The sequence below is a fragment of the Physeter macrocephalus genome, chromosome 7 (genome assembly GCF_002837175.3).
Source record: "Physeter macrocephalus isolate SW-GA chromosome 7, ASM283717v5, whole genome shotgun sequence".
In the NCBI taxonomy this organism is placed as follows: domain Eukaryota; kingdom Metazoa; phylum Chordata; class Mammalia; order Artiodactyla; family Physeteridae; genus Physeter; species Physeter macrocephalus.
Window position 1 is genome coordinate 9,468,103 of NC_041220.1, and position 14,989 is coordinate 9,483,091.

Genomic DNA, 14,989 nt, shown 5'->3' on the forward strand with positions numbered 1-14,989 from the left:
GGCCACAGCAGTGGGAGGCCCGCATACCGAAAAAAAAAAAAAAGGGGGTGTGGAGAGGGAATAGTGAAAAGGAAATGCCAGGCTTAAGGTAGGTGCTCCAAAGGGCACCTAGATTCCATAGAGAGAGCCTGAGAATAAAACCCACGCATGACAAATACTTCTAGCGCCTTAAGATCTACTGAAGTTAGGACTAACGAAAGACTTCACTTGATCTCTTTTTTTTTTTAACATCTTTATAGAGTATAATTGCTTTACAGTGGTGTGTTAGTTTCTGCTTTATAGCAAAGTGAATCAGCTATACATATCCATATATCCCCATATCTCCTCTCTCTTGCGTCTTCCTCCCACCTTGATCTTTTGAGACAGTCTATGAGGTGTAATCGTTAAGATCTGCATGGTACTCGCACTGGGCTGTTATAGGAATAGCAGATAATTAAAATGCCAGTAACATTTCTCGAGTGCTTCCCTTGTGTCAGGCATTATTCTGAGTCCTTCACATGCAGTCCTCCCCACTTTACAGTTGAAGAAGCTGAGGCAGAGAGAGACATAAGTCAGTTGTTCAAGGTTACACAGCCAGAAGTCCAGTGTTCAAACACCAGAGCCAGGATTCAGAGCCATTCTGTTTGACTGAGAGCTTGTGCTCTCAGTGCACTGCCACTTAAGAGGGCCCCATGTCCCCTCATCCCTAGAAGATAAATGACCTCAAAGAGTTTGCCGTTTTCGTTTCAGGCAGACTATGCAATTTTTTAAAAACAAAGTTGGCATAGTTAAAGACATATAATGTACGTATAAAAGTGTATGTCTGAATTTTTAAACTTAGGTTGAGACAATGCTTATATCTATAATGTTATTATAAAGCCCTCATGGACACCCTTAATAATGGCTGCACAGCCTGCTGTGTAAATGTGTATTTTCTGTTCTTTCCCTTTTGGGTATCTGGCTTGTTTCTGTGTTCTTTTTTCTTTCTTTCCCTTTTTTTCTTTCTCTTCCCCCTCCATTTTTAATAAGGCTGTATCAGTCATCTTACGTATAAAGCTTTGTTTGTTTTTAAAAATTTTTTTTTTTTTTTTCCAGGGAAGCCCTTAAAATTTCTTTTTAATGGTGAGGTCCCAAGGGTGAAATTGAATTAGTGTATAACATTTTGAATTTGTTGATATTTTTACTAAATTGATTTTGCTAATGAATTATACCAGCTTATACATTATCATCAATGTATGATAAGTATCCATTTCATCGAATCCTTACAAATACTGAGTGTTTTTTTAATCTAATTTAATAAGAAACTTGACCTCACTTGTAAAATTTGTATTTCTTCCATGCATAGGCTACTTTACATATTGTGCCCAGCATTGATCCTTTTTACTGATGTTCACCTCTAAAATATTTTTGTTTTAAAAAAAAGTGAATGAGATAGAAGTGGTCATTGCCCAACATTATTAATGTATTAAATGCCACTGAATTGTTCATTTAAAATGGCTATGTTTTGTGAATTTCACCCCAATTAAAAAAACGTGTTTGCGTCTGTGTGTGCACATGCAAATGTGTCTGTGTACGCTTAATTGTAAACTCTCAGGGAGAGCTGCTGTGATGTGCTTGGGCAGGGAGCCTGGGCGTGTTGCAGTCTTCTGCATAATGCTCTTAGAGACTGAGCTGAATGTGTAATGCACAGTTGCCTTTCTTTCTGCCAGTTACGTTGTGCATTGCTTACTAATTTGGGCCTATAATGGATGAAAAAAGGTTTATGAGTAAGAGTGTTTGACCTGCCTTCAAGGGAGGGTATCCTGCTACATGTTAACACACAAGATTTATGTCTGCCTGAGGAACTATCAAATAAGCAATGCAGGAAACAGGGGAAAGATCAACCCAGTTAGGAAAATGGTGGAAATTGTTTGACATTATGAAGGGCATTATATATGTGCCTTATCCTGAGACAAGTAACCAACAGTGGTGTGACTGGTAGCTAGAAAACCCCACAGCTGAAGTCTTACCATAAGTGAAAGAAAGGTTGCTGGCCAGAGCACACAGCTCGGCATACATATCCTCCAGACCTTGCTGGGGGGCCTGGTCTGCTTAGTATTGCCCTTTCAGGATGTGTCTTTTTTTTTTTGGCGGTACGCAGGCCTCTCACTGTTGCGGCCTCTCGCGTTGCGGAGCACAGGCTCCGGAGGACTCTCAACCACTGCGCCACCAGGGAAGCCCTCCCTTTTTTAAAGTCCTCCGCTGATGTCCTTTACGTATTTCTCTATTAAGATGAAATGATTGTCATATCATTTGTATCAACTCTTTATTATATTAAGACTATTAACCCTTTGCCATCTGTATTTATTGCAGATTTTATTCCCAGTTTGTTTACTTTTAAAAATGTGGAGTCTATTTAAATCTCTAAAACTTCTTAATTTTTGTGTTGTCGTTCCTGTTGATTATTTCTTTTGGTCTTAAAATCATTCTAAATTTAACCTTTCCCTGTCTAGTAATTGATACTTAATAATATTTTCTTCAATTAAAAAAATTCTTTTTGTGTCTGGTCTAAGGTAAAAATCTTAATTGTTTTCCTATTCTTACAGGTGAAGATTAGGGTAATTATATGGTTCCAGATCCAGTTTGGGTTTTGATTTGAAGTGTAATAAATTAAAATTTAATTTGGGAAGAATTGACACTTTGGTGATATTCAGTCTCACCTTCTAAAGGCCTCTTTTACATTTCTTTGTGATACTGTTTTTTTTTCTTTTCATTGGTTATATACATTTTTATTAGAGGTTTTTATAAATATTTTGGTTTCTTATTTCTACTGTGAAAGAGAGCCCTTTGCATATATTTTTATCATTAGTAGTGCCTAGAAATAGTTATTGGTTTTTGTATATTTACATGGTTGGTCTATTCCTCAAATTTGTGAATGTGATAGCTTTCAGTTGATTCTCTTGGGTTTTCTATGTGTAATCACATGCCTGAAAAAAAAAATTTTTTCCCCCCACTAACTACACACCTTATTTGTTTCATTCATTTTTGTTTTTTTGTGGGATCTAGAAAAATATTAAATGACAGTCTCTTACTCCTAGGGATAAGAAATGAATATTGAATTTTTTTAGATTTTTTCCCTTCTATTTCAGATAATCATGATTAAGATAATCATTGACTTATGTAATACATTATTTTTATTTTCTCTTTTTGTTGTCCTGGCCCTAAGGAGGATTAATAAAACATTAAGGTTTCACTCAACTATTGCCATTAGCAACAGGTCAGAGCTTCCTTCCGTTCCCTAAGGTAAAGCAGTCTAATTTTGCTTCTGACTAATTTTAACCCTTAAGGGAAATGGAAGAAAACACATCTGTGTTTAAAATTTTGGGGGGGGTCTTTAATTTTATACTTCATTTAGAATGCCCAAATATAAAGTTGAAATAGACTTTTTAATATATGCATAATGTCACATTAAAGTCTTTTGTCTTTTCTGGGAAGAAATCAAAACCTGATTTTTATATTGAGGAAAACAAAACAAGACAGTTTATTGAACTACCTGTGTTTATGAATTAAAGGCCACTTCTTTAACAGTAATATCATGAACCTAGGAATATAATATGTATTTTTTTCCTCTTTCGTAATTTAGGAGGATTGAATTTCAAATCATCATATTTATCTTTCATATAATAATAATAACCATAATAATAACAGCTAAAATATCTTGAGCCCTTAGGGTCAGACACTGGTCTGTGGGATTTATGTAAATTAACTAGTTTGTTCTTCATAATAACCTGTGAGGAAGGGACTGTTACTATCCCCTTTTATAGATGAGGAGAAACTGAACACAGATTAATGTAATTGCCCAAGATTCATTGCTAATAGGATGCAGAGCTGGGATTTGATTCCAGGCAGTCAGGGTATGAGTCCTTTTGTTTTTTGAAAATACTGTTTTATTAACACCACAGTGGTAAACAACGTTATGCTTAAATTTCTTTATAGATCACACAATTCAAAACCCACAAAGAAGCTAAGAGTCTTTACATTAAATGTGTCCTCCTAAAAATCCTTTACTGTATGACAGTCTGTTCTCAAGCAGAAAAATTTGATTATGCACCATTTTATATTTAATATGTCACATTTACATAGCAAAATAATGAAGGCACAGCTAACACAAGCAAACTTAAACCCTTTCTACTTCTGAGCTGGGGGTGGGGACACACAGTTGGATTGGTTCTTCAAGTATGTATGTTTTCCACACATTAGCTTCCATGAAGAGTTCTGATAATTTTCACAGCTACATTCTAAAAGCTACAAGACAAAAAGACATCACAAGGATCAAACATAACATTGGATACACATGCTTTACAGAATTTACTAGATTCTACATCTTTTCAAGTAAATTAATATTTCTAAAATGCTAGATAAAGGGATCAATACTTAAACATTGGGTTTTTTTTTTAACACCTTTGTAAACAGACACTACCAAGAAAACACATAAACACGAGACTGTAAATAATGAACACATATGTTGACGTAGTGTACAGGTTATACACCCTCCTTCTCAGAACCAAATATTCAGAACAGTCTTTCGAATTGGAAGTGGCAGTTTTCTGGGCCTCATTAACAGTACTGTCATGATCTCGGGCACGGGCTTCCTCCATCCCATCAGCGTCTCTGAAGCGTAAAGCTGATGTCTGGGTTACGAAAGCAAAGTCTTAAAGATGAGATTTTTCTTGGGTTCCGCTTCTGCGCTGGAAAAATGCAAGACTAAAGAAATTGAAGAATTAGGCATAGAGAACATGTTCCGTCTCGGCTTGGGTGTTCTGGGCGTAGTGTGATGATAGTGTGATCGAAGGGTTTCAAAGTGACGTTCTTTACTTCACATCTACTTGACACCCTTAGGAAGTCTCAACTCCAGTCCTCGCAGAAGAGATCATGAAAAAACCATTTTAAATTTAACTCGTTTGCAACACCTTTTGGTATATTGGTGTTCAGATTTGAAACGGACTGGGCAGAATCTGATTGCGTCGATTTAATATGATTTTAGGAATGTCAGAATTGATTCACATTGTAGTTTGGTCCAAAACCTGAGCCTTTTCAAGTCCACCGATGTGTAAAAAAAAAAAAAAAAAAAAAAAAATCGGGGTTTTTAATCTGCGTTGTCATTCTCCTCTGCAATCTCTGCCCCCGCTTATTTCTGGGCGTCGTCAGACACTGCAGAGTGGGGACCCTCATTTTCGGCGGCAGCGGCCGCCGCCTCCGCTGCAGCCTCTGCCGCAGGCTCTAACTCTTCCTCCTCCTCCTCCTCTCCCTCCTCCTCGTCCTCGTCCTCTTCATCCTCCTCCTCCTCCTCGTCACCCTCTAAGGTCCATGCACACCCCTCCATCTCACCGGTGAGCTCCTGGATCTTAGCGAGTAAGGGCTTATAGATGTCGTTATACTTTTTCTCCAGAGCCTGGAATTCCTTGTCAAATTTGGCTTCTATCTTATCGCACCGCTTCTGCAGCTTTTTGAGGGCCAGGACTCGGCATTTCACCGAGTTAGGCAGGCTCTCGATAAAGTCATTTCTAGGCTTCGGTGCATTCTCTGCAGGCGTCTGGGGCTCCTCAGCCGTCTGACCGACCGCGCCGTCGGAGTCGCCGGACGTGCTGTCAGAATCTCCCCCCTGCGCACCGCCTTCCGCCATTACCTCCTCCGCGGCCGCCGCCGCCGCTGCCGCCGCCGCTGCCGCCGCCGCCTGGCTCGGCTCCGCGGGGCCCAGGTTCTCCGAGTCGGCCATGTTCGCGGAGCAGCGCAGAGGTCTCGGTGGCTCCCGCGGAGAGCTGCCCGCGAGCTGCGCCCCTGCGATCCTGCGGCAAGCGGCAAGCGGCAAGCGGCGCTGACGTCGGCCGCGGCGGGGACGTTGGCGCGGCCCCGCCCTTTGCCCCCGCGGGCGCTTGACTGGCTCCCCAGAATCAGCTGATGGTCGGGCCCTCGACCCGCGCCAGCCAGCCGCCCGCCGATGCTGCGCTGCCCTCTCCCCGCACTGCGGGCGACGTCCGGACCCGTTTCTTAGCGACCCTGCCCGTCCGCCCGCGCACGCCGCCCCCGCAGTAGAGCGGGGCTGGGGCCGGCCGCGGGGCTCCGCCGCGGGGAAGGGCTCAGCCTTTCACGGCGTGCGCCTCTAGCCCGCCCAGGGCTTCATCTGCATCCGCCAGTGCGCCTGGCTTGGCGTTTGTCTGCATCTCCCCTTCGCTGGCGTTGGGCTGCCGTTGGCAGGGCGTCTCTGGCTTACTCTTGGGGAGCCGTCTTTAAGCCCCTGAGATTTCATTGACTTCTTTTCCGGAAAGTGGAGGCGCGGGGAGAGCGGGCTCCGTCCCACCCCCTTGAGGACCTGGGTGCGTGTGTTGATGGGGACAGGAACAGTGCAGTTTACATGCCCCCATCACCCCTGCCCCCCCCCCAGTAGCCCCTCTTGGCCCTTTCCCAGCCTAGCAGCATATATACTGGTGGCAGGGCCTTCTCTCAGATAGACGGACCCTGGAAGCAGCTTTGGAGCCGTTTGGATAGGGAATCTCAGCACTACGGTATCCTGGAATGTTCTCGAAGGGTCCTCGGAACCCTTGTCCTGTGGGGAGGAATAAAGCGGCAGGAGGGCCAAAGAAAGCAAGACCGTGTAAGCCCTGAGGCCCGGGCCGAGGGCCCCCTGCCTTCCCGGGCCTGAAGCATGTGTTTCGGACTGCTGTTCCTTGGGGACGCGCTGGCACACGCACGCACACACAGGCATTGTCCCCGAGGCACGTTCAGCACCTGTGCTATGGCTCTTACCAGTGATTCGTGTATGAGAACTTGAAGAAAAGCTATTAAATACTGAACTCTTGTTCTCTAATAGCCATGGGAGTAGAGACTTTAGTTCCTCATTTATTAAATCAGAACGATAGCTTCTTGAATAAGGCTAAGGGCACATAGTTTAGGTATGGAACGCAAACGATCTTTACAGGGGTTCTTCAGGAATGGTTTCAAATTCGGCATGACTGATACAAATGCTTTTCCTTCATCCGTTATACTGGGACTTGCTGAAGCTTTTCCATAAAACCTGTGACCGTAAGGAAATTACTTTCCTAAGTACATCTGGTGCCGTGTTTTGGTTCTTGGCGGATATTAGTTAATAATATGTAAAGCACTTAGTGCTGACACTTGGTGGGCACTTGGTAAGTGTTTTGTTTGCAAAATAATTAAATTGCATTTATTAATCCACAAAGATAACCTGCGATAATAATTCTCTTACAAAAGGACATCTTTGTGCCTATCCCCAAAGAAAATTACTATTTATAAAAGGCCCAATATATTCCCATTAGCAAACATGCTGTTTTTTTTTTGGTACTTGTGATTCCTATTACTTACTTTCTTAATTCCGTTACAGATAATTTATTGTCTGCTTCCCTGTTAGCATTTGTAATGACTGAGGGTTTTTTTTGTTAAATTTCAATCTTAACTCTGACTGAATTTGCTGTAATAATATATCTATATTTAGTTGGCTGATCCTATACATATTGCATATATCATATATGGAATATGTATAGGATCAGCCAACTAAAGCTACCTAGAGGTTAGGAATGCCTTTTCTCATTTTTAAAAATAAGGAACTTAGAAGCGGAAAAAGAAAGTGAAATAAATATTCTCTTACAATTATGTATCACCTGATTGGTAGAACCGGGCAGAAACCAGGCCTTCAAACTCCTGTAGTACAGAAGCTGCAACATACTTTAAAAAGACAAAACAAAACAAGACCCAAACTTTATTCAAATTTTCTTAACTAACTTAACTTGCTTGAGACAACCAGGGTGTGCCCGTCTTTTAGGTTTTTTGTGTTCCCGTCTTGAAAAAATATTTTAAACTTTACCTTAAGCTCTGGGGGTTCTTGGACTCCTTCATCAATAGAAGCTGATAAGAGGCCAGGTAAGAAATTCAAGCAAGGCTTTATTGGGACTAGTGCTAGAGCACAAGGGAGCTGAAGCACGGAACAGTTCCCTTTTCACTCCCTAAGGGGGGAGGTGAGCGGGTTCCTTATCTGGGACGAGGGTAGGAATGGGTCCAGGGGTCAGGCCAGAGGGGTAGCTTCGCTGGTCTGCCCAGCCCTTGGTGGGTCTGTGTGCAGGGGGCATATGCGCAGTACCCTGCTTTTTGTTCCTGGTTCCTCAGAAGTGACGTTGGGCTTTTGGTCTTTTTCGTACCTTGTTCGTAATTTGCCCCAACTGAGCACGCATGCAGTTATTTTTAGTCCCTTCTGCTTTCTTTGTATTTTGCTGCTGGAGAAGATGTTTGTCCGGGTGGCAGCACTGCAGCAAAGGGTCCCAGCTGGTCTCAAGGCTACTCTTTTTTTTTTTTTAAGTCTGTATTGAGATATAATTTGTGTACAGTAAAGTTTATCCTTTTTAGGATACTTTGACAGACATACAGAGTCATGTAAACACTACAGTAATCGAACTGCAGAGCAGTAACCTCATCTCCCCCAGATACGCTCCTGGTCTTTCCCTCCCTGCCCGACCTGGCTACCATTGATCTGTTATCTGTCTCTATAATTCTGTTTCTTTTCCCCAGAACGTCACATAAATGGAATCATATGTGTGTAGCCTTTTTCACTCAGCATAATGAATTTGAGATTCATCAGTGGTGTTCCATATACTGTATTAGTACTTTGTTCCTTTTTTATTACTGAGTAATATTCCCATTTGAGTTATTTCCAGTTTTTTTTGTGATTACGGATAATGCTGCTGTGAACATTCACCAGCAGATTTCTGTGTGAACAGAGGTCTTTATTTCTCTTGGCTAAGTATTGAGAAGCGAAATTGCTGGGTCATACGGTAAATGTAGGTTTAACTTTATAAAAAAGTTCACGGTGTTTTCCACAGCGGCTGTGCCCCTTGCCTTGACACCAGCAGTGAGTGAGAGCTGAAGTTGCTCCACACCCTCATCAGCATTTGGTATTGTTGGTTTTTCGTCCCCTCATCTCAGAGCTGTGTATGTGTCCATGATGATTAATGATATTATCTTCCAGCATGCTTATGTGTCACTCATATCTCTCCTTTAATAAAATGTCTGTTTAGGGCTTCCCTGGTGGCACAGTGGTTGAGAGTCTGCCTGCTGATGCAGGGGACATGGGTTCGCGCCCCGGTCCGGGAAGATCCCACATGCCGCAGAGCAGCTGGGCCTGTGAGCCATGGCCACTGAGCCTGCGCGTCCGGAGCCTGTGCTCCGCAACGGGAGAGGCCCGTGTACCGCAAAAAAAAAAAAAAAAAAAAAAAAAAAAAAGTCTGTTTAGAGCTTTTGCCCATTTTCTAAATTGAAGTTTTTGCTCTCATTAATTTTTTAATGTTTTTATATATTCTGGGTACAAGTCCTGTGTGAGATATGTGTTTTGTAAATATGTTCTTTCAGTCTGGGGCTTGTCTTTCATTTTTGTAATAGTGTCTTCAAAAAGCAGATATTTAAAATTTTGATAAATCCATTTTATTAACTTTTTCTTTATAGATTATGCTTTGGGTGTCATATTTAAGAAATCTTTGCCAACTTCAAGGCTGTAAAGATTTGGTCTTATGTTTTCTTCTGGAAGTTTTACAACTTAAAGTTTCACTTTTAGACTCCGATCCATATTGAGTTAACTTTTAAATAGGTGTCAGGTATAGGGATATATACCTTTAGCATATGAATATTCTGTTGATGCAGTACGACTTCTATTGAAAATACTGTCCTTTCTCCACAGAATTGCTCATTCAAATTTGGCAAAAATTAACTGTCCATGTACATGTGGATCCATGTCTGGCCTTCCTGTTCTGTTGCACTGCTTTATGTGTCCTTTCACCAATACCACACTTGATAACTGTAGCTTTATAATAATAAGTCATGAAATTAGGTAATTCAAGTTGGCTCTGTTCTTTTTCAAAATTGTTTTGCTTTTCTAGTTCCTTTGACTTTCTATATTAATTTCAGAATCGGTTTGACAAGCTTTTAAAAAGACCCTTACTACAGTTTGGATTCAGACTTCTGAAAACGCTTGGCAATGCATATAGTATCTGCTTTTTAAAATTTGTGTGTTTACAAATTAACTCATTAAGAGTTGTCTCATTTTATGGGCTTTGTGGACTCTAGTGTACTGTGGGGCTGCAGGTAACACATAGCTGTGAATAGCAGGATGAGCTATCACGCTGTGAAGTCCTTATCTTGGCATACTGTAATTTCTCACGCAGCTGTCACCTTGGAAGCAAGCGAGGTGGGGTAGGGAGGGCACTTTGATGAGGCGGGGTTGAGAGCTCAGGTCTGTACTCAGACATCTGGCTTCACTTTCTGCCCCTGCCCTTATACTAGTTGTTTTCTTGAATTCAGTTGTGAAATTGGAGTAATGACATCACTTCAAAAAAGTTGTTTTTTCTCGACTGTTTGTGTATTTCTTTTTATTGAGTCACAATTCTTATACCGTAAAGTTGACTCAAAGGGTGGCCTCGAGTATTCACTGAGATAGCGTGTATCCAAGTATTATTGCAGTGATGACTAGTACCTAGTAGACACTCCATAACTGTTAACGATCACTCTTAACGAATGTGGTGAGACCAATACTAACTGACAGATAGAGATTAGAGTCTGTGTGTTAGTTTGCTAGGGCTGCTGTAAAAAAATACTACAGACTAAGTGGTTTAAACAACAGGAATTTATTGTCTCACAGTTCTGGAAGCTAGAACTCCAAAACCAAGGTGTTGGCCGGGTTGCATCCTTCCGGGGGCTGTGAGGGAAGGAATTACTCCAGACCTCTCTCCTCGGCTGGTGGATAGCTGTCTTCGCCCTGCGTCTCTTCGCATTGTCTTCCCTCTCTGCAGGTCTGTGTGCACATTTCCCCTTTTGATAGGGACAGCAGTCATTGCTTTTAGGACCCACCCTAGTACCTTCATTTTAACTTGATAACCTTTGTAAAGACCCTGTCTCCAAATAAGGTCACCTTCTGAGGTCATGGGGGTTAGGACTTTAATATATGAATTTTAGGGAGACACAGTCCAACCCATAACGCGCTATTCTCTGCCTCCCCCGCTCCCAATTCATGTCTTTCTCACCTATAAAATACATTCACTCAATTCCAGCATCCCCCAAAGTCTTAACATATTCCAGCATCAACTCTAAATCTAAAGTCTCTTCTGTAATGGTTAGTTTTATGTGTCAACTTGGCTGGGCCACGGAGTACCCAGATGTTTGGTCAGACGTTACTCTGGGTATGTCTGTGAAGTTGTCTCTGGTCGAGATTAACGTTTGAATCAGGAAACTGAGTAAACCAGGTTGCCTTCCCTGATGTGCATGGGTCTCATCCAATCAGTTGAAGGCCTGTATAGAAGAAAAAGGCTGAGGAAGAGGGACTCCTCCTGCCTGACTGCCTTTGAGCTGGGACATGAGTTTCGTTTTTTTGTTTTTTAAAGAATAAATTTATTTATTTATTTTTGGCTGTGTTGGGTCTTCGTTGCTGTGCACGGGCTTTCTCTAGTTGCGGCGAGCGGGGGCTACTCTTTCGTTGTGGTGTGTGGGCTTCTCATTGCGGTGGCTTCTCTTGTTGCAGAGCACGGGATCTAGGCAGGCTAGAAGCGCGCAGGCTTCAGTACTTGTGGCACGTGGGCTTCAGTATTTGTGGCTCGTGGGCTCTAGAGCACAGGCTCAGTAGTTGTGGTGCACGGGCTTAGTTGCTCCGCGGCATGTGGGATCTTCCCGGACCAGGGCTCGAACCCGTGTCCCCTGCATTGGCAGGCGGATTCTCAACCACTGCGCCACCAGGGAAGCCCCGGGACATCAGTTCTTTCCTGCCTTCAGACTCTGACGGAAGCATCAGCCCTTCCTGGGTCTCGAGCCTGCCTGCTTTTGGACTAGAACTACATCATCTGCTCTCCTGGGTCTCCAGCTTGCAGATCTTGTGGTTTGTCAGCCTCTATAATTGCATGAACTAAATTCTTTATAATCTCTCTCTCTGTTTATATATGTATATACACAGATGCCCACACACTTCCTATTGGTTCTGTTTCCCTGGAGAGTCTGGACTAATATATCATGTAAATATCGTCTAAGTCAGGTATGAGTGAGACTTAAGGTTTGATTCATCCTGAGACAGAATTCTTCTATAGCCTGTGAACTTGTGAAACCAGACAGATTATTCCAAATACAATGGTGGGACAGGCATTGGAAAGACATTCTCATTCTAAAAGGAGCCAGAGGTCCCAAGCAAATTATAAACCTAGCAGGGCAAATTTCATTAGTTTTTTTTAATACGTCTTTATTGGAGTATAATTGCTTCACAATACTGTGTTAGTTTCTGCTGTACAACAAAGTGAATCAGCCATATGCATACACATGTCCCCATATCCCCTCCCTCTTGCGTCTCCCTCCCACCCTCCCTATCCCACCCCTCTAGGTGGTTACAAAGCACCGAGCCGATCTCCCTGTGCTATGAGGCTGTGTCCCACCAGCCAACTATTTTACATTCGGTAGGTTATATATGTCGATGATACTCTCACTTTGCCCCAGCTTCACCCTCCCACCCCATGTCCTCAAGTCCATTCTCTATGTCTACCTCTTTATTCCTGCCCTGCAACTAGGTTCATCAGTGCCACTTTTTTTTTTTTAGATTCCATACATATGTGTTAGCATAAGGTATTTGTTTTTCTCTTTCTGACTTACTTCACTCTGTATGACACACTCTAGGTCCGTCCACCTCACTACAAATAACTCAATCTCGTCTCTTTTTATGGCTGAGTAATATTCCATTGTATATATGTGCCACATCTTCTTTATCCATTCATCTGTCGATGGACATTTAGGTTGCTTCCATGTCCTGGCTATTGTAAATAGTGCTGCAGTGAACATTGGGGTGTATGTCTCTTTTTGAATTATGGTTTTCTCAGGGTATATGCCCAGTAGTGGGATTGCTGGGTCATATGGTAGTTCCATTTTTAGTTTTTTAAGGAACATAGTGGCTGTACCGATTTACATTCCCACGAACAGTGTGGGAGGATTACCCTCTCCAGCACTTATTGTTTGTAGATTTTTTGATGATGGCCATTCTAACCGGTGTGAGGTGACACCACGTTGTAGTTTTGATTTGCATTTCTCTGATAATTAGTGATGAGCATCTTTTCATGTGCCTCTGTATGTCTTCTTTGGAGAGATGTCTATATAGATCTTCCACCCATTTTTTGATTGGGTTGTTTGTGTTTTTTTTTGATATTGAGTTGCATGAACTGTTTTTATGTATTTTGGAGATTAATCCTTTGTCAGTCACTTTGTTTGCAAATATTTTCTCCCATTCTGTTTATTAGATATTTTAAAAATATTTATTTATTTATTATTTATTTGGCTGTGTCGGCACGTGGGATCTTTTGTTGCAGCGTGCGGGGTTCTCTGTAGTTGTGGAGCGCAGGCTCCAGAGTGTGCGGGCTCAGTAGCTGCCGCACATGGGCTCTAGAGCACACAGGCTTAGTTGCCCCCTGGCAGGTGGGATCTTAGTCACCCCGTGGCATGTGGGATCTTAATTCCCTGAGTAGGGATTGAACCCGCGTCCCCTGCATTGGAATGTGGATTCTTAACCACTGGATCACCAGGGAAGTCCCCTGCTCATTAGACTTTAAGACTTGGAGAACAGTCCTCTTTGGCTCCATGCTCTGTCCTCTGGCCCACTGGGATAGTAGTCCTGGCTTCTGGAGCCATGGAAGTGCCGGCCTTGTTCCTGGACCTATGCCCATGGTGGCAGTGATAGCCCTGCTGGACTCTTATCTGCCGTTGGGGTCATTCTTCCCTTTTCTTGAAAGATAACACTTGTTCACAGCCAGTTAGCTCTACTGACTCATTTCATACCTGTGGAATCCTGAAAGCCTATCTTCATTTTTTACCATCTTTGCCCCTTCAGTGCAAGCTGGCAGTGTTTCTGCTGGTATAAAATTCTCATAAACCTTGTTGGCCTCCCAGGCAATTCATGGGGGTCCAAGCCATCAGACAAGAGGGTCCTCCACAGATCTTTCCTGGATAGCCACATCTCTGTTCCTGGCTTCTGCTGAGATGATTGATCCATGAGTCACATGCCTGATCTCTTCAGCAAACCATTGTTCAGCCACACCCTTGGCTGTTTTCCAGAGCATGATATATGGATAGTCTGAGAATTTTCCAAACTTTAAAGTTCTAGTTCTTTTTTTTTTTATTTTTGACTATCCCTGTCTATTTTTTTAACACCTTTATTGGAGTATAATTGCTTTATAATGGTGTCTTAGTTTTTGCTTTATAACAAAGTGAATCAGCTATACATATACATATATCCCCATATCTCCTGCCTCTTGTGTCTCCCTCCTACCCTCCCAATCCCATCCCTCTAGGTGGTCACAAAGCACCGAGCTGATTTCCCTGTGCTATGCGGCTGCTTCCCACTAGCTATTAACCCTATGTTTGGTAGTGTATATACGTCCATGCCACTCTGACACTTCGTCCCAGCTTACCCTTCCCCCTCCCCGTGGCCTCAAGTCCATTCTCTATGTCTGCGTCTTTATTCCTGTCCTGCCCCTACGTTCTTCAGAACCTTTTTTTTTTTTTAGATCCCATATATATGTGTTAGCATAGTATTTGTTTTTCTCTTTCTGACTTACTTCGCTCTATATGACAGACTCTAGGTCCATCCACCTCACTACAAATAACTCAATTTCGTTTCTTTTTACAGCTGAGTAATACTCCATTGTATATATGTGTCACTTCTTCTTTGTCCATTCATCTGTCAGTGGTCACTTAGGTTGGTTCCATGTCCTGGCTCTTGTAAACAGAGCTGTAATGAACATTGTGGTACATGACTCTTTTTGAATTATGGTTTTCTCAGGGTATATGCCCAATAGTGGGATTGCTGGGTCGTATGGTAGTTCTATTTTTAATTTTTTAAGGAAACTCCATACTGTTCTCCATAGTGGCTGTAACAATTTACATTCCCACCAGCAGTGCAAGAGGGTTCCCTTTCCTCCACACCCTCTCCAGCATTTATTATTTGTAGATTTTT

The 14,989-nt window shown here is 42.4% G+C and overlaps 2 protein-coding genes across 6 annotated transcripts in view; one reads left to right on the forward strand and one right to left on the reverse strand.

Moving 5' to 3' along the window:
• HERC3 (HECT and RLD domain containing E3 ubiquitin protein ligase 3) overlaps window positions 1-14,989 on the forward strand; it is a 140,068-nt gene that overhangs the window by 103,112 nt on the left and 21,967 nt on the right. The gene's annotated exons all lie outside the window — the stretch shown is intronic.
• On the reverse strand, window positions 3,626-6,030 carry NAP1L5 (nucleosome assembly protein 1 like 5). Its single transcript, XM_007124500.4, has one exon. The coding sequence runs from the start codon at window positions 5,732-5,734 to the stop codon at window positions 5,147-5,149; it is 588 nt and encodes a 195-aa protein (XP_007124562.2). The 5' UTR covers window positions 5,735-6,030; the 3' UTR covers window positions 3,626-5,146.